At 43.7% G+C, this 18,411-nt stretch overlaps 1 protein-coding gene across 7 annotated transcripts in view; it reads left to right on the forward strand.

The window, feature by feature from the left end:
- Positions 1-18,411, forward strand: part of LOC127570084 (uncharacterized) — a 53,056-nt gene that overhangs the window by 10,979 nt on the left and 23,666 nt on the right. For 5 of the 7 annotated variants that reach the window (XM_052015355.1, XM_052015356.1, XM_052015354.1 and 2 more), the window contains 5 exons: positions 1,701-1,810; positions 3,831-4,172; positions 9,020-9,289; positions 12,550-12,894; positions 16,143-16,400. In XM_052015355.1, coding sequence (XP_051871315.1) covers positions 1,723-1,810; positions 3,831-4,172; positions 9,020-9,289; positions 12,550-12,894; positions 16,143-16,400 — 1,303 coding nt within the window. In that variant the 5' untranslated portion in view covers positions 1,701-1,722. The remainder of the gene's footprint in view (positions 1-1,700; positions 1,811-3,830; positions 4,173-9,019; positions 9,290-12,549; positions 12,895-16,142; positions 16,401-18,411) is intronic. The other 2 variants (XM_052015360.1, XM_052015359.1) reach the window with 1 other exon arrangement.

Consider the following 18,411-nt stretch of genomic DNA (forward strand, 5'->3'; position numbering starts at 1 on the left):
CTTTCTCCATCTCAGGAGACAAAGTATCCACCAACACTTACCACAAACCCACTGACACTCACAGCTACCTTGACTGCACCTCCTCCCACCCTGTACCTTGTAAGGACACCAGCCCTTTCTCTGTTTCTGTCTCTGCACATCTGATCTTGGGATGAGACTTTCTACTCCAGGACATCTGAGATCTTTTTCAGGAAATGTAGCTTCCCCCTCACTGTAGTTGATGGAGGGCTCACCCACATCTCTCTTTACTGCACTTCTGCCCTCACTTCACCCACCCCCCCCCCACCCAACAGAACACTTGATAGAGTTCTCTTCGTCCTTAACTTTCACCCCCACCAGCCTTTGCATGCAGATACGATAAGATATCCTTATTAGTCACATGTACATTGAAACACACAGTGAAATGCATCTTTTTTTGCGTAGAGTGTTCTGGGGGCCACGTTTCCAGCACCAGTATAGTATGCCCATAATTTCCTAACGCGTATGTCTTTGGAATGTGGGAGGAAACTGGAGCACTTGGGGGAAACCCATGCAGACACAGGGAGAACGTACAAACTCCTTACAGACAGTGGCCAGAATTGAACCCAGGTCTCTGGCGCTGTAATAGTGTTATGCTTGACAGTTCCACCAGCTACAGCATGATCCAGCCACCAGTCGCATCTTTCTCTCCCCAGCCCTTTCTGCTTTCCATGGGGGCCATTCTCTCCATGAGTCCCTGGTCTGCTCATCCGTCACCCCCTCCCCAGGCACTTTCCCCTGCAACCATAGGAGGTGTAACACCTGTCCCTACACTACCTCGCTTGCCTCCATCCAGGGACCTTTACAGCCCTTCTAGGCAAGACAGTATTCACACGCACCACCTCAAACCTTGTGTATTGCATTGGGAACTCTTGATGTGGACTCCCCTACATCGGTGAGACCAAGCCCAGGCTAGTCGACTGCTTTGCCGAGCACCTGCACTCTGCACAATGGCCATCTTGAGCTCCTGGTTGCAAATTATTTTAATTCCCCTTCCCCTTCCCATTCCTACACTGACCTGTCTGTCCTCTGCCTCCATGGTGAGACCAAATGCAAACTAGCAGAGCAACGTCTCGTATTCTGCCAGGGCGGTCTGCAACCGAAAGGCATGAATATTGAATTCTCCAATTTCAGGTAACTTGCTCTGCCTCAGTCCCTTTCTCTCTCCTTCTGATCAAACCAGGTCCTCCCACACACACCCTTGTTCCAAACCTCCCAGCCCCCTATCACCCAGTTTCTGTCCCCTCCGCCACCTACTTATCTGTCCATCACCTGCAAACTCCTGGCACTGGGTCCCTGAGTTCCTCCCCCCACTGTTTCCACCCGCCCCACCATCCCTCCTTTATTTGGTTCCACTCTTCACCTTCCTTTCTCATCAGATTCCGTGGTCTGTTGCCCTCAGTTGTCTCTACTTAGCACCTCCAGGGTCTGCTGGAGAACACTGCTGCAGCTCTTCCTTCACATGGACCCCACTGCCGCCATGGTACACCTGTGTGGAGGATGCTTAAGTTAATGAATTGTTGCCCGATCCTGGGTGGGGCTGAGCTTCTGGAGAGTTGGTCCCTGGTATTTCATCAGTTTGCTGATATATTTTGCATGTGGCGATAGAGCTTTATGGGATCAGGAGGTGAAGCAGGCACAAAGAACAACCAGTCTCTTAGGTTATTTGTGTATTTTTACAGGGAAAGAGGCTGAATCTGTGAAATGAGGTTACGAATGTTCTACAGCAAAGTCCCCAGAGGTTTGACATTCAGTCTCCTTGGTTTTCTACTTCCATCCGTTACCACAGGAAGTAAGTGCCACATTTCCACCAATTGTAATCACATTGCTTGACCACAGTGGAGTGTTTAATGAAATCATACTCCTAGTATCTAGCAAGTCAGTAAGTCTTTACTTCCACCTCCCTCCTCCTTGAACAAGAAGTGTATGTTCCCTCTGACAGCAATGGAAGAAATTACTTGATTCCCAATGAGCATCAACTCGACTTCTAAATCTATTTATTCATCTCTTGAAGCATCAATCTGTTCAATGACTCTTGAATAAAACAAAGTTCCATCCCACAGAGAGATGACACATGTCAAAGAGTCACAATTGCTCTACAAAGCATTCCCTGTATTAAGACTATAGAAATGGGATCAGGAGGAAGCCATTTAGACCCTCAAGCTTGCTGCACCATTTAAGAAGATCAAGTCCACCTATCTGCCCTTGCTCCATATCCCTTGACTGTTTAAAGATCTATCCACCTCATCCTGAAATGTATGCAAAGGGTAAGTCTTCAGTGTTCTGGGCAAAGAAATTCCAAAGATACTCAACCCTTTGAGAGAAGAATTCCTTCATATCTCAGATTTAATTAGCCATCCTTTCTTCTGAATCTATAATCTCTGGTCTCTGACTCTTCCATTGAAGAGAATCATCCTTCCAGTATTTTCCCTGTCAAGTGCCATAAGAATCTTTTATGTTTTGATAAAAACAGCTCTTGTTCTGGACTCCAGTGCATACACACCCAGCCTCTTCAAACTTCCATACCCAGGATCTTTGGAACATTGCAACCAATGTATCGACTACTTTTGTCACTTATCAAATCCTACCTTTTCACTGTATACATCTTCTCCTTTAACTTCCCTCCTTAATTTCATTGGTTAGCCATGGCTGGTTTATCTTTCCCTTAAAATCTTTTCTTCCCATTGGAATATATTTTTGCTGGAAGACATGAATTATCTCAGTAAACGTCTGCAATAGTGTTTAATTATCTTACCAAGTAATCTATCTGCCCAGTCCAATTTAGACATTTCTAACCTCAATCATTTTTAATTCACCTTATTTAAGTTTAGTACATTTGTTTCAGACCCAAATTTCTCTCTCTCAAGCTGAATGAAAAATTATATCATGGTGTGATAGAATTTTAAGCAAAATATCAGAAGAAACATTCCGCTCAGATCCATGAAGATCTGCTGGCAAGTAAACTCATGACTGGGCTATTCCTCAGTTAAGTACACTAGAAAATTGCATTTTATTTAACTAAGCTACTTCAGATATTTCTAACTTTTGTCAGTGTGATTTGTAGATGAGGGAATTTATCTAAAACATTAAATCCCATTTTTGAAGATATGGATTAAGAAAGAGGATTTTAGTGCCTTCCTTGAGCTTCCAGTTGATGCATTTCCACTGCTGTCCTTGGATTAAAGTCACCTGATTCAAATCTGAAAGTGCAATTCCATGAAGGACACCAATCGACTGAAAGATGTGAAGAATCGCATGAGAGGCCACTTGGATTTATCCAAATCTATCAGTGTAAAAAGCATGTGTCACCTTCACAGCCTCAGATGAAGCAAAGTGGCCATTGTGAGAAACTGCATAAGGGTTCCTTGAGCACATTTTTGCCTGTCACGTGCCCTTTCAGACATGGGCAGCAGACTGATCCCCACCCACCTCATTTAAAAACCCAGCAGATGACAACATGCTCCAAACCCAACCTCAATGCATCCTGCACCAGTTCTCCAGCTAGTTCCTGTCCATTGTAGATTAGGAATCACAAGAAGATGTGGAACCTTTTATTTTTGTATCCTGGAATTAGATTAGCCCTGTTTTTTTTTATTTCTATTGTTTTGTTGCAATGCCAAATGTACTACTGACTCCAATATTAAACATATGATAGTTCTGTGTATAACAAGTAGCGGCTGAAATGAAGGCAAGATGATCAGCTGATTATAAGATATAAGGTAATAATGAACTCTAATATTATCCATTATTTTTGTGGAATCGAGGGGTTTCATTTGAGATATTAAATGTTTTAATGTCACTAATTTTGACAGGAAGCCCAGATCATATTTACTTTTCAAATTCTGTTGCTGAAATTGTACTTGGAGGACCAGTCAATCCTGAAAATGGTGAATATGTGTTGAGATGGAAACCACACTCAGGGCAACGTAGCCAGAAACTGCTGACTTTCTCAAAGGGGCAATGGAACTCGTGGAAAGCTGTATGGAATGATCCCTTAGAAAACAATAACCTCTACCAAGCGATACGACAGGTTCGTGGTACCATCAGCACAAAAATAATAAATCCCACATTCAGCTTGGCGGGATTATACACCCTGATTCAACTGCGACCAAAGAAGCAAATCCTGAAACGATATAATGTAATTGGGCTCAAAGGTGAGTGAGACAGAGTCTGGGAAAGATTAGGTTGTATGATTCAATGCAAATAAGTAATGCAGAGAGATTGCCTGGATCATGTGATATTTATATCACCTGAAGATCTCATTAAACAACTAAGGCAAAGATTTTTTTTTTGTCATTTTATTTCCTGAAATGGTCAACATGTGAAAAATGATTTGCCAATTTCACCTGGAATCTATCATATCCAGAGATTAAGGTGCACACACTGGTGTCCTCTCTAATGTGAATGGCATTCAGTTACTCTACCAAGAGGTAACTTACGGTTATAAGCCTCAGTATCATGGGCAAATGTATGATTGTCATAGTCATACACAACAGGGGCAGGTCCTTCGGCCCAACTCATCCATGCTGACCTAGGTGTCTGTCTAAGCTGGTCCCATTTGCCTGTGTTTTCCCATATCCCTCCTAAACCTTTCCTATTCCACAATTTCCTCTGGCAGCTCATTGCGTATACCCACCACCCTCTGTGTGAAAATCTAGCCTTTCAGGTCCCCTTTAAAGCCTTTTCCTCTTACCTGAAACCCAAACCCTCTAGTTTTGGACTCCGCTACTCCCAAAAACAGACTGTGACCATCCACCTTATCAATGCCCCTCATGATTTTATAAGTCTCTAAGGTCACCCCTCAGCCTCCTATGCACTAGGAGAAACAGCCTATCCAGTCTCTCCTTACAACTTAAGTCCTCCAGTCCCAGCAACATCCTTGTGAATCTTTTCTGCATCCTCTCTAGCTTAATTACATCCTTTCCATAGCATGGCAAACAGAACTGTGCGCAATGCTCCAAGTGCAGGCTAAACAACACTCTGTATAGTCAGAACATGGTGTCCTAACTCTTGGACTCATTGTCCTGACTGATGCAAGGACTTTTTTCGCCACCCTGTCTACCTAAGTAACCAGTTTTCGGGAACTATGTACTTGTACTCATTGGTCTCTCTGTTCTACAACACAACTGAGGGCCCTGCCATTTACTGTGTATGCACTGCCCTGGTTTAACTTCCCAAAATTCATCATTTTGCATTTATCTGAATTACAGTCCATCTGCTGTTCCTTTACCCACTTTCCCATTTTATCTCAATCCTGCTGTAACCCTAGACGATCTTCTTCACTGTCAACGAAACCACTCATCCAAATCATTTAATATATGATAAGCAACAGGGGTGCCCTGTTGCACATCAGAATCGGATTTATTATCACTGACATTATGTCGTGAAATTTGTTGTTTTTGTGGGAGCAGTACAGTGCAAGACATAAAGACAAAAATTACCATGTTGCAAAAGTAAATAAATAGTGCAAAAGAGGAAGAACGAGGTAGTGTTCATGGAGTGTTCAGAAATCTGATGGTGGAAGGGAAGAAGCTGTTCCTGAAACATTGAGTGTGGGTCTTCAGGTGCCTGTACCACCACCTTGATGGTAGCAACGTGAAGAGATCATGTCCTGGGTGGTGAGGGTCCGTAATGATGGATGCTGCCTTCTTGAGGCACCACCTCTTGAAGATGTCCTCAATGGCGGTGATGGTTGTGCCCGTGATTGAGCTGGCTGAGTCTACAACTCTCTGCAACCCTTTGCAGCCTCTTTCGATCCTGCACATTGGCGCCTCCAAACAAGGCAGTGATGCAACTAGTCAGAATGCTCTCCACTGTAGCAAGAGTCTTTGGTGACATACCAAACCTCCTCAAACTCCTAATGAAGTAGGGCTGCTGGTGTGCCTTCTTCATGATGGAATCAGTGTTGGGCCCAAGATAGATCCTCTGAAATGTTTATGCCCAGGAACTTGAAGCTGCTCACCCTTTCCACTGCTGACCCCTCAATGAGGACTGGTGTGTGTTCTCCTGACTTCCCCTTCCTGAAGTCCACAATCAATTAATTCCTTGGTCTTGCTGACACTGAATGTGAGGTTGTTGTTGCAACACCACTCAACCAGCCGATCTATCTCACTCCTGTACACCACCTCATCACCATCTGAGATTCTGCCAACAACAGTGGTGTCATCAGCACCCCCTCCTCCATCCTCCTGACTGTTTTTAAATTAACTTGTCGGATGTCCCACTCATTTGAGGTCCTGGAGGCTGGTACATTTTGAGGACCCTGCAGCCTTTAGTAAGGTTTATTATAAATAAATAAAATATATCACAAATAAAATTCTGACAACTAAAAATGTTCCTTAACAATAAAACAAGGTTAATGTCTAACACATGATTGAGATTCAGGTCACTGTCAGATAAATGATTCAAACTACATCATTTTAACTCTCTTCCCCACTCCAACACCAACCTGTCTATCCCCTGCTTTCTCCATTGCCACGGAGAGGCCAAATGCAAATTGGAAGAAAAACATCTCATATTCCGTGTTAGCTTACAACCCAGTGATAAGAACATTGAATTTTCCAATATCAGGTAGCCCATATCCCCAATGTTCTACAGACACACCTGTCCACTGAGTTTTCTTCTCCCCTCATTTACCTCTTCCATCCTCTTGCCCACCTGGTTCTATCTGCTCATCATCCCTTCCCCATCTGGTTCCACTTATCACGTGCCAGTCTCTATCCTGCCACCACCAGCATTCCCCCACTCCAACCACTCCCATCAGGCGGAAGATACTAAAGGTTGAGAGCACATACCACCGGGCTCTATCCTGCTGTTATCAGACTCTTGAATGGACTTTTTCACTAAAAGATGAACTCTTGAACCCAACCTACCTCGGTGTGGCCCTTCAACTCTATTTGTCTACGTGCACTGCACTTTCTCTGTAAATTTAACACTATATTCTGCATTCTGCTTTTCCTCTTTACTCCCTTGATAGAACATAGAACACTACAGCACAGTACAGGCCCTTCGGCCCACAATGTTGTGCCGACATTTTATCCTGCTCTAAGATCTATCTAACCCTTCCCTCCCACATAGCCCCCTATTTTTCTATCATTCATGTGTCTATCTAAGAGTCTCTTAAATGTCTTGATGTACTTGTGTATGGAATCATCTGTCTGGATGGCACACAAACACGCTTTTCACTGTAACTTGGGACATGTGACAATAATAAACCAATTCCAATTCATATTGCTATATACTGGAAATCTTTCTTCTTCCCTCTCAGTCCTGATGCCAAGTCTCGTCCTGAAATGTCAACTTAAACCTTTTCCTCCACAGATGCTGCTTGATCCATTGAGTTCTGTCTTTTGATTCAAACTATAGTCCGATTGTGAGATAACCAAATATAATGCTGTGTGTACTGGCTCTGGACCACTGCTCCTGAGGTGTGAGTCCAAACTGGCCTCCGCAACAGAAGTAAACACATTCTCATTTCTAGAGGTAATGGGAGCACATGGGAAATGTACCATGGATTGAACATCAAATGCTAATGGTTGCCAACAACTGGAGATTACTGTTGGAGATTTGATTATTTCTTTCCACGTTTCGGGAAGGACTGAAAGTCAGGGCTGGCATGTGGAGAACCAGCCTCTCCTGAAGAGCCATTCCTCATGGAGGCTCAATGATTGGATCCCTGCTCAGGAGCATTTTGGCAGCTCACTCATTTATGTAATTTCTGGGACTGTAATAACGTTTGAGTTGTATTGTGCTATGATAATTGAGCCCTGAATTTTGTGGCAGTGCAGGTAGATAAGGTGGTGAAGAAGGCAGATGGGATTCCTGATTTAATGGCTGGGGTCTAGATTATAAGAGCAGGGAGGTCTTGGTACAACTTTCTAAAATGTTGGTTAGGCCACTGCTGAAATATTGTGTGCAATATCTGGTCACCACACTATAGGAAGGATGTGATTGCACTGGAGAGGATCCAGAAGAGATTCAGGAGGATTATGTTTGGGAAGGAATATTTCAGTCATGAGGAGAGGCTGGGTGGGGTGGGTTTGTTTTCGTTGGAGCAGAAAGGCTGAGGGGGAGGACCTGATAGAGGTGTATAAAATTATGAGAGGCATAGGGTATATAATAAGAATCTTTTCCCTATGGTAAAAGTGTCTAAGACCAAAGGGCGTTAGTGTAATTGATTCATTATTGTCACATGTGGAAAAACTGTTTGCATGCTATCCTTGCAGATCATTTCACTGTGTCAGTATGTCAAGGTAGTACAAGGGGAAAAGCAATAACAGAATGTGGAATATAGTGTTACAGTTACAGAGAAAGTGCAGTGCGTGCAGACAGTAAGGTGCAAGGCCATGACAAGTGAGGTCAAGAGTCCATCTTATCTTACAAAAGGGCTGTTCAAAAGTCTTAACAGTGGGATAGAAGCTGTCCTTGAGCCTGGTGAAGAGGAAGAAGTTCAGAAGGGATCTGAGGAAGAATGTTTTTCACCCAGTGGGTGGTTGCAATCTGGAACACACTGCCTGGGAAAGTGGCAGAGGCAGGTACTCTTAACATTTAAAAAACATCTCGACAAGTGTTTGAATTGCTACATCACAGTAGGCCACCGACCAAGTATTAGGAGATGGGAGATTAGTATAGATAGGTGCTTGATGATTGGCATGGAAATGGTGGGCTGAAGGACCTCTTTCTGTGTCGTATGACCCTATGACTCTGTAAATGCTGTCCAAACTGTGTAATCTTATTTTGAACCCTGACTCTCCAATGGGTTCAGTGGTAAGGCCATTGGCTTGTCTCAGCTCTGCGTCTCTGACCCTGGTAGAGCAGGATGGAGAACCTTCAGGTCCACTGTATTAAGCCTTCAGTGCTCTTGTGTCTAATCTGGCCTGACTCTCTCATACAGTAAGATACAAGTGCTGATAACAGTGACACACTGAGGTCAGTTTGAAACCAATCATTGGACTGTACATGTCACCACTCACTCTGAATCTCATTGGTCTGTTTCTCACAGTTGAGGCAAGTCCACAGCAGGCTGCGGTGGGCAGTGATGTCACACTCAGCTGTACCATCTCCAGACTCCCAGATACAGTCAGTCTTCACTGGGAACCAATGGGCTCATCCCAGCAGAACAGGAGGAACACTGATCAGATCCGCCTGAATAACACGGTCTATCTGATGGTCCGACACGTTACAGTGGAGGATGGGAAGTTGTATGTGTGTCAAGTGCGGGAAAACGGAGACATTGTTCTCACAAGCAAAGCAGAGTTTCCTGTGGCCGATGGTAAGTGTCAATAACTGACAGTAGATATTAAAGTGGCACTTGTGTCATTAGTGGTTCATGTAATATTGGGTGTGCACCCCTTGAAGGATCATTGACTGTGGCCAACTGCTCTCCTGTGAAAATAACAAGGAGAAACTTCCAGAAAGTCTCTCTATGGAGCAGCTGTCTGCTTGTCTCTGCTTCAGAGGAACAGCACAGGAACTATTGTGTCTGAAGCACTTGTTTAATTTAGAACTTCGTTAGATTAACTTACCAGCTATCTTCCAGTATCTTAGACTGAAATACTGATACTATTCACATCAAAGTGTTACGTATAAATTGGAGTCACTTCCTGATTTCTCGCACTGGTGCATACACCCGTCCTGAACTGGAGTATGGAAAGTGTGAAGTGTGGGGAAAATGGATCCATTGTGCACACAACAGTTGTAGATGTTTCTGTGACTTAGAGTAAGTGATGTTACTGGGGCTGTCAATTCATCGCAGGTAATGTGCACAATTGGCACTAAGTATTTTTTAATGCTTTAATCACACCCATTAACATTAGAAGAGCATTTCTAATAAAATAAAACTCAAAACATTTAATTTCTTCTTCCTGGGTCAGGCGGACAGCCTTTGAGTTCAAAAATCCATTGGATTTGACCAAGCTTCTCGTTGATCTTAAATACCACAACATTAAACATTCATTTCTTTCATCTATTCTGGTAAGAACTGTGCTCAGCAATGTTAAAACTAGGAGAAGATTAAACCTGCTGTTTTATTGTATATTTCAGTGGAACAGGGGAGAGTGTGTGTGTGTGTGTTGGAAACATGTAACGAAGGCCCCACCTCTCCCAGGTTTTGAGTCTAGGTGGGACATTAACTGGGGACAGGTTTGGGCACAAGCACGCCAGGTTTGGGCATTTCCCCCACACTTGTGTTGCCACTCTGGGTCTACAGCTCTACCCAGATGCACATCTGAATGAGGGTTGAATCTTATCCTTTCCATTACTCTGGATTGGTCACCAACACCAGTGGATTGGAGCGACAGAACATTGATTAACGCCAGACCTGTCCCCCCAGCTTCAGCCACTTCATCCCAGCCCCATTGCTCCCCTCTCATTGCAATGTTTCACCCAAAAATAAACTCTTCTTGGTGTGTCTCAATAGAATGAGAAAAAACAATCTATATTATGATGGTCACACAGTCATCAATAGGTGGAGGTGAAGGAAATTGTGAATGTGCAAGAGGCTGGAATTATAACAGCACAGAGAGTTGACGATATGCAAAGGAAGCCCCCAGATAGAGTTCCTGGGTAACTTAAAAATCACAACTCTAATTGTGCTTATCATCGTGCTGGGAGCAGAGCAAGTCCTTCAAGGCAGACTGATTAGAGAGGTCCAGGCAGGTACAAGTTGGGGACCTCAGATTGGCTCAGTGGGCATCCCAGTGATTGAAGGCAGTTGAAGTGGGTTCCAGAGGACTTAAACAGGTTCCTTGCTTTGTGCTATATTTATCAATGGTTTTGATTTAAAGGTCGGGCTATGTTGACTTTGCTGATGATTTCAAAATTATCATTCTGGTTAATTGTGAGGGAACAAGTTGCAGGCTGCAGAAAGTCATCATTGAACTGGGCAGGTGGGATAAATGTGGCAAATGGAACTAAATAAGGCTGAAGATACATGATAAATGGTGGGATACTATAAAGTGTAGAGGAACAGATTATTTGTGGAATTCATATGCTCAGGTACCTGAAGGTATCAGGACAAGTAGATAAATTGCTTCCTGAGGCAGATTGGATGCGTGACTTTATTCAAATAGAATATAAGTTCATGCATGGGTCACAACTATCGAATACAGTTCTGGTGATCAGACTGCAGGAAGGAGGTAGTTGCACTGGAGAGGACACCGAGGGAATGTATGTGTATATTGGCACAGCTGGGGATTTGGGATCACGAGCTAGGGTTTGTTCCTGAAACTAAGGAAGTTGAGGTGAGACTTAATCATGGTGTATAAAACCATGAGTGCTCCAGGCAGGGGAACGGAGCAATAACTTGGCAACAGATCTGAGGAGATTGGTGGAAGGGACAGTGGAGATTTGAGGAAAGCTTTTCTTGCCTCTGAGTGATGAGCTTGTGGATCTCACTGTCTGAAAGGTAAAGGCAGAGACCCTCATCTCATTAAAAAGTACCTGGATGAGCACAAAGCTCTGTAACCCACAGGGCTCTGGACTGCAAGCTGGGAAATGGGATCAGCAGAGGAAGCTTCTTTTTTACCAGCAGTGATGTGATGGGCTGGTGTAACTTGTAATTGTTTTATCACATGTATTATCACATCAATTATTACATGTACTGACATACAGTGAAAAGCTTAGTTTTGCATGCCAGCCATACAGATCATTTCAAGATATAAGTATATCAAGGTAGTACAAAGGGAAAAGCAATACAATGCAGGATGTAGTGTCACAGTTAGTTACAGAGAAAGTGCAGTGCAGGGAGACAATAAGGTGCAAGGGCTGTGATGAGGTAGGTTGTGATCAAGAGGCCATCTTATAACAGTCTTATAACAGTGGGATAGAAGCTGTCCTTGAGCCTGGTAGTAGGTGTTTTCAAGCTTTTGTATCTTCTGCCCAATGGAAGGGGGAGGAGAAAGTGACTGGGGTGGGAGGAGTCTTTGATTATGTCGGCTGCTTTCCCAAGGCAGCAGCAAGTATAGACAGTGTAAAAAGTTGAACAGAGAAGTAGAGAGATATTCACAATGATAAAACCCACAAGTTGATACCAACTGAAACAGTGGACGTGATTGATGAAAACCTCTGGAACAGCCCATTTTATATGGGTGAGATGAGCTCTGGAGACAGAATTTTACTAAAACAAGTAAAATTCTGTGTGGGACCTTCACTGAAGAATTGTAAATGCAGATTCCAGGGGCCTGAAGTACTTGAATTGTCAGAAAATTTCACCCAATGTCAGTGGCCACCAATTGGACTTGTTTCTAACTGAGTCTCAGATTGCTTGGCCCGTGATATCACAGCACAAAAAAAATCAGACCTTATCAAGAAAAGGTTCCACTAAAACCTTTTTCTGGAAACTTCTCCCTATTTACTTCACACCTGTATAATTTTTAAATAGTTCATCTCATGAACTGAAAATTGATCAATGAAGCTCTGAAGACCAAAACTTAGAGGTTTTAGGAATTGGTGGTCAATAATTTTTTTATTTTCTCTTTACCTGGGAAATCATGAAATGTTGCTCTAACGCACTGTTCTCCATGACCATTGCAGAATTATATCTAAGCCATAAAACCATGTATCGTTCGGGCACAGATCACAGTGAACTCCACCTGAACTGTTACTTGAGACGTGATTACTCCTTCAACTATGCTGAATGGACCTGGAGTTCACATCTTCATCAAATTCAGGACAAAGAAATAGCAACTGCATTAAGATCTTCATCAGTCAGTGTCGACACAACTAATTTCAGAAATCGGATGGAGACTACAAGGCTCAAATTTAATGGCTATGAACTCAGTGCAAGGATTGTCCCTGTGCTGTTTGAAGATGCGGGAGATTACAAGTGTTACATGGATTCAAATTACATTTTGGCCATTAAACTAATCACAGTGAAAGGTAGGAGAGTGACGCCTAGCAATTCATCTGCAATAACTTTCTGGCATTAAAACAGTGTTAGCAATACTCTGTTTTTAAAAAATGTCACAGAACTTAATGCTACATGTTCAAAACCAGTGCCGGTGGCTCCTTCATGTAACTGTACTCTATTTCAGGACTGATGGATATTACTGAACAAACTTGTGGTTCTAGGAGGATGTTTCTTCACAATTCTAAGCTCAGGAAGTGGAGCAGAAAGGGTTGCAACACATACAGCTTGCACTGTTTCAACTACTGGGGAGTGCTGCCAGAAAATGAGTGCATTCTTCTTTGAAGCGAGTTGGTGGCTGAGTCCTTTCAGAGAGCCAAGAAAACTGCCCAGGCATTTGAACACCTGCAGGCAGGAGGAAGCCTCCTTGTGCAAAGGACATGGGATGATTTTGCCAGGCAGGTCTCTTTAAGAGTATGAATGCCCTCTTTGTACGCCTACACTTTGGGAGCCCTGTGTTGCAGCCAAAGCCCCTTCCAAGGGAGAATAAAAAGGTGCATTTGCCAACAGTGAAATTTCCCCACTTTGTGGGCTAAGCATTCTTAGATTCCTGCAATGCAATGATGAACAGCAGAGGGTCAAGCATGGTACATATCAGCAGAGGCATATTACAAAGCTCCTGAGACAAGGTTTCTCAGAGTGGGGGAGATCCTGACCATCACCGTGAGCTAAATTCAGGCACTGGGTGTAAATGTGATTTCAGAATTTACTGCCGAAACTCGAGTAGCAAAACAAGGGCAGGCATGGTAGTGTAGCAGTTAGCGTAACACTTTACAGTGCCAGTGACCCGGGTTCAATCCCGGCCACTGTAAGGAGTTTGTACGTTCTCCCCATGTCTGTGTGGGTTTCTTCCGGGTGCTCTGGTTTCCTCCTACATTCCAAAGACATATTGGTTAGGAAGTTGTGAGCATGCTATGTTGGCGCTGGAAGCGTGGCGACACTTGCTGGCTTCCCCCAGAACACTCTACGCAAAAAGATGTATTTCACTGTGTGTTTCGATGTACCTGTGACTAATGAAGATATCTTATCTCAGACAGTCTGATCTAAACTGGGATCATAGTCATTGCACCCCTGGGTTTCTGTAGGTTCTCTCAAAATTCAGTGGCCAGAATATCAGAGGAAGTCCTGCAAAAACAGAAGCAGTTCCATGTTGATCACATCGTACATGAGTACAAAACAGGAGAAAGACATCAGAGAGGAGTTGGTACAAATCCCTCTCTACCCCGCATCCAGAGGGAAAGAGGTCCCTCCAAACAGTAATTCCTGCAGCAGTGAAAGAATGTAGAACATAGAAAAACTACAGCACAATTCAGGCCCTTCAGCCCACAAAGCTGTGCTGATCATGTCCCTACCCTAGAAATTACTAGGCTTACCCATAGCCCTCTATTTTACTCAACTCCATGTACCTATCCAACAATCTCTTGAAAGACCGTACCGTATCTGCCTCCACCAACGTTTCCAGCAGCCCATTCCACGCACTCACCACTCTCTGAGTATCTACTGCCCAGCACCTTAAACCTATGTCCTCTTGTGGCCACCAATTCAGTCCTGGGGAGAAACTTCTGACTATCTACCCTATCAATACCTCTCATCATCTTATACACCTCTATCAGGTGCCCCCCTCATCCTCCGTTGCTCCAAGGAGAAAAGGCCGAGTTCCCTCAACCTGCTTTCATAAGGCATGCTCCGCGTTCCAGGCAGCATCCTGGTAAATCTCCTCTGCACCCTCTCTATGGCTTCCACATCTTTCCTGTAGTGAGGCGATGTTTGTGTAAGCTGCTCTTACACAAGGTCACCCTCGATCACATCAATGATCTTTGGAAACCTTAAATACAAGCTCAATCTAGTGCCTGCACTGCTCTCAGAGTCTGAGTCCCTGTCACTCAGAAAACTTGGCCCCAGGAGCCTTACAGCTGTTTCTGTTGATGTATGCCACGTGTGACAACTAGTTGCTCACCACTGCCTTGCAGGAGTCCAAAACGATGAACTCACAAGAGGGGAATCTTCCATGTTGTTTTCTCCCCAGAAGTGACAATGGCCGTGACGCGGGGCTTCCAAAGTGTAAACAATCAAAGACTTCACCCGCACCATTGTAGCCCCTGCCAGGCAATTTCCTGCCATGAGTGCCCTTTGCACATGGAAATTTCCTTGCCACCCAGCCCAGCTGCTGGTAAAGAGAGTCACCACAGGGCACACCTTCATTCCTTGGCAACGTTGCCCAGTAGTTGGGACAGTTCTAGCCATTTGTAGTGTGACCCTTTCAGGTCTGTTCTGAGGTCAGAGCTGTGAGGAAAGGCAGATTTGTTTTTTTTTGGTGCCACCTCTTTTGTCTTGTTTCGTCACTTATTTTTGACCTGATGAACTGGAGACACTTCTCCTTTTACAAGGTGTCTTCTGGCTCCTTTGCTTTAAGGAAAACCTGCAGAAATCATCTGGTGTTGACTGATTTACTTGCGGTTTCTTGAGCTGCCTGTGAATGCAGAGGAAATATATCTGGCACTTTAAGTAACACTCCTTTGGAGCCTTCAGCATTACTGAGATCTGTGTTTTAATAACAGTGAACAGCGTCAATCTGATTAACAGCAATTTTGTAAAAAAAAAAATTACTAGGAATTGCTTTGTTGTTGCATGGCTAGTGATGCAACTTGATCTGTAAAACAGAATTTGCTGGAAAGACTCCGCAGTTCAGACAGTATCTGCGGAAAGAGAAACAGAGTTAATGTTGACAAAGGGGCTTAGACCTGAAAGGTTAATCCCTGTTCCACTTTCCACTGATGTTGCTTATTCTGCTCAGTGTTTCTGAAATTTCCTGTTTTTATTTCAGATTTCCAGCATCTGCAGCTTTTAAAAAAATTTCAATATAGTTTGTTCACTCTGGACAACAGAAAAACAGCATCAGAACACAATTTCTCATACTGAAAGGATTCGTACAGGTTAGGAAGTTGTGGACGTGCTATGTTGGTGCCGGCAGCGTGACGACACTTGCAGGCTGTCCCCAGAACACTCTATGCAAAGATGTATTTCACTGTGTTTCGATGTACATGTGACTAATAAAGAAATCTTACCTATCTGTTAATGACTGGAATTAACTCCCATAGAAACGTGCCAATTTTTTTTACAGCCACGTTAGTTTTTTTTTACGGATTTCTGGGCCAGAATGTTGATGTTTTCAATGACAAAATTGTTATTCAAAATCTAAATTATTTTCTTGTTTCCACAGTCACAGCTGAACCATCTGATGCAGCGATTGAGGGAGACACCATTAACCTGACCTGCTCCGTGTCTGAGGTCGTTGCATCAATGAGACTGGTTTGGATCAATGCTGGTAAAACTGTTGGAGAAAAGATGCTGAAAGGCGACGAGAAATCCATGAGTCTGATTATTCAAAAAGCTGACAAAGACAGATGGAATTGGAAGTGTGGTTTGTTTTATCAAAACAGGCCCCAGCTTTTAGTCCCGTACTATCTGGGCCCTAGTGGTAAGTTATGTGGTGTTTGGTTTTTTTTCCGTACATATCTGTATTACAAGAGGGGTTGTGTTCCTGGAAAACTGTCTGCATCATGATTTTCCATAACATGAACACTTGACAAAAATGGTCAGAATTTGTTGCTTCTTTCACATTTTGTCCACTTAGTTAATTTTTCTCACGTAAATTCCATAAGAGTGAATGTTTATTCTGCATCTCAAATACTTTGGTAGTGATGTGAATTCCTTAAGGGTGAATTTCCATTACCCGAACTGTACTTAGAATCTCAACAGAATATTCCTGTTACTTCCTCATGTAGATCTTCAGCTGGAAGCTCCCATCAGTGGATCAAACCTCAGAATTATATTTTATTTACTCCAGGGGTGTCTGTGCCATTCAAAGCCAGCATTTAGTGCTCAATTCTAATTTTCCTTGTGAAGATGTTGGTGAGCTGCTGCCTTGAACCATGCCAATGCAAATGACGATGGAAGACAAGACACTGCAGATGCTGGAACTTAGAGCAACACGAAGTGCTGGAGGAACTCAGCAGCTATGGAGGGAAATGGACAGTCGACATTTTGGGTCAAGACCCTTCATCAGGACTGTTACACAAGACTGCTACACTGCCAGTCCCGATGAAGGGCCTTGACCCGAAATGTTGACTGTCCATTTCCCTCCATAAATGATAATGGAACTCCACCGGTACTGACTAATGGAGTTCTCGTGGATTTTAACCCAATAACAAAAGGCACACAAGATACTTCCAAGTCAGAATGGGTGTGACTTGGAGGGAATTTACAAGGTGTGGCATTTCCACAGGGCAACTATCCTTGTGCACCTTGATGATAACTGAGGAGGCTTGGGAGATTCTTCAGCCAAAGCTTTGGCTACCTTGTAAACAGTACACACTGCTAATGCAGTGCACCAAGTGGTGGAGGGAGCAGAAGGCCAGGGTTGTGGATCAACTTGCCTTATTCTGGACATTGACGAGTCTCTTGGGTCTTGTTGGAGCCACAATAAGATGAGATATTTATTAGTCACATGTACATCGAAACACACAGCGAAATGTGTCTCTTTGCGTCAATGACAATGTGCGGGGGGCAGCCCGCAAGTGTCGCCGCTCTTCCGGCACCAAGATAGCATGCCCACAGCTCCTAACCTGTATGTTTTTGGAACGTGAGAGGAAACCGGAGCACATGGAGGAAACCCACACAGACGCGGGGAGAACGTTCAAACTCCTCGCAAACAGCAGCGGAATTGAACCCGGGTCACTGGCACTGTAATAGCGTTACACTAACCACTACACTATCATGCCACCCTACGCTTCCATGCCACAAATCCAGCAAAATCAAAGTTTGTGCCTCCAAACAAAATATGGAGTCAGGAAGTGAGTTGCTTGTCACACAATATGTGGTCTCTAACCTGCTCCTATGAAACAGTATTTGTCTGGTCAGTCCAGTTAAGTTTGGTCAATAGTGACACTTTGGTGGTGGATTCTGTGATGCAGGTGCCATTGAATATTAAGGGCAAGTTGCTAAATGTATTTTTGGAATTGATCTTTATCTAAAAATTAGGTGGCATGAATGTCACTCGCTACTTATTTAGCCACACCTCCATATCATCCAGCTCATGCTATAGTCACACCGACTACTTTACTCTCTGGAGCTGCCACTGCATCTGAACACTGCAATCTTCAGTAAACATCTCTGCATCTGATCTGATTGGTCATTGATAAAGCAGTTGGAGTTGGTTGAGTCCTGAGGAACTCGTGCTGTGCTGTCTTGGGGCTGAGGTATTGGCCTCCAACACTCGCAACCATCTCCAGCTGTGACTCCAGCCACAGGAGCGACTTCATTTTGATTCACATTGACTTCAGTTTTCAAACTGTTCCTTTCACTGAGCTCCTTATTGCTGCATCTGGGGAAATTCTATCCTGATATCACAGTGGAGGGAGCATATGTTCAATGTGATGGATTGGGTGTCGATCAAGCAAGTGGCTTTGCTTTGGAATCTTCTGGTGGAG

This window comes from Pristis pectinata, chromosome 4 (genome assembly GCF_009764475.1).
Source record: "Pristis pectinata isolate sPriPec2 chromosome 4, sPriPec2.1.pri, whole genome shotgun sequence".
Lineage (NCBI taxonomy): Eukaryota > Metazoa > Chordata > Chondrichthyes > Rhinopristiformes > Pristidae > Pristis > Pristis pectinata.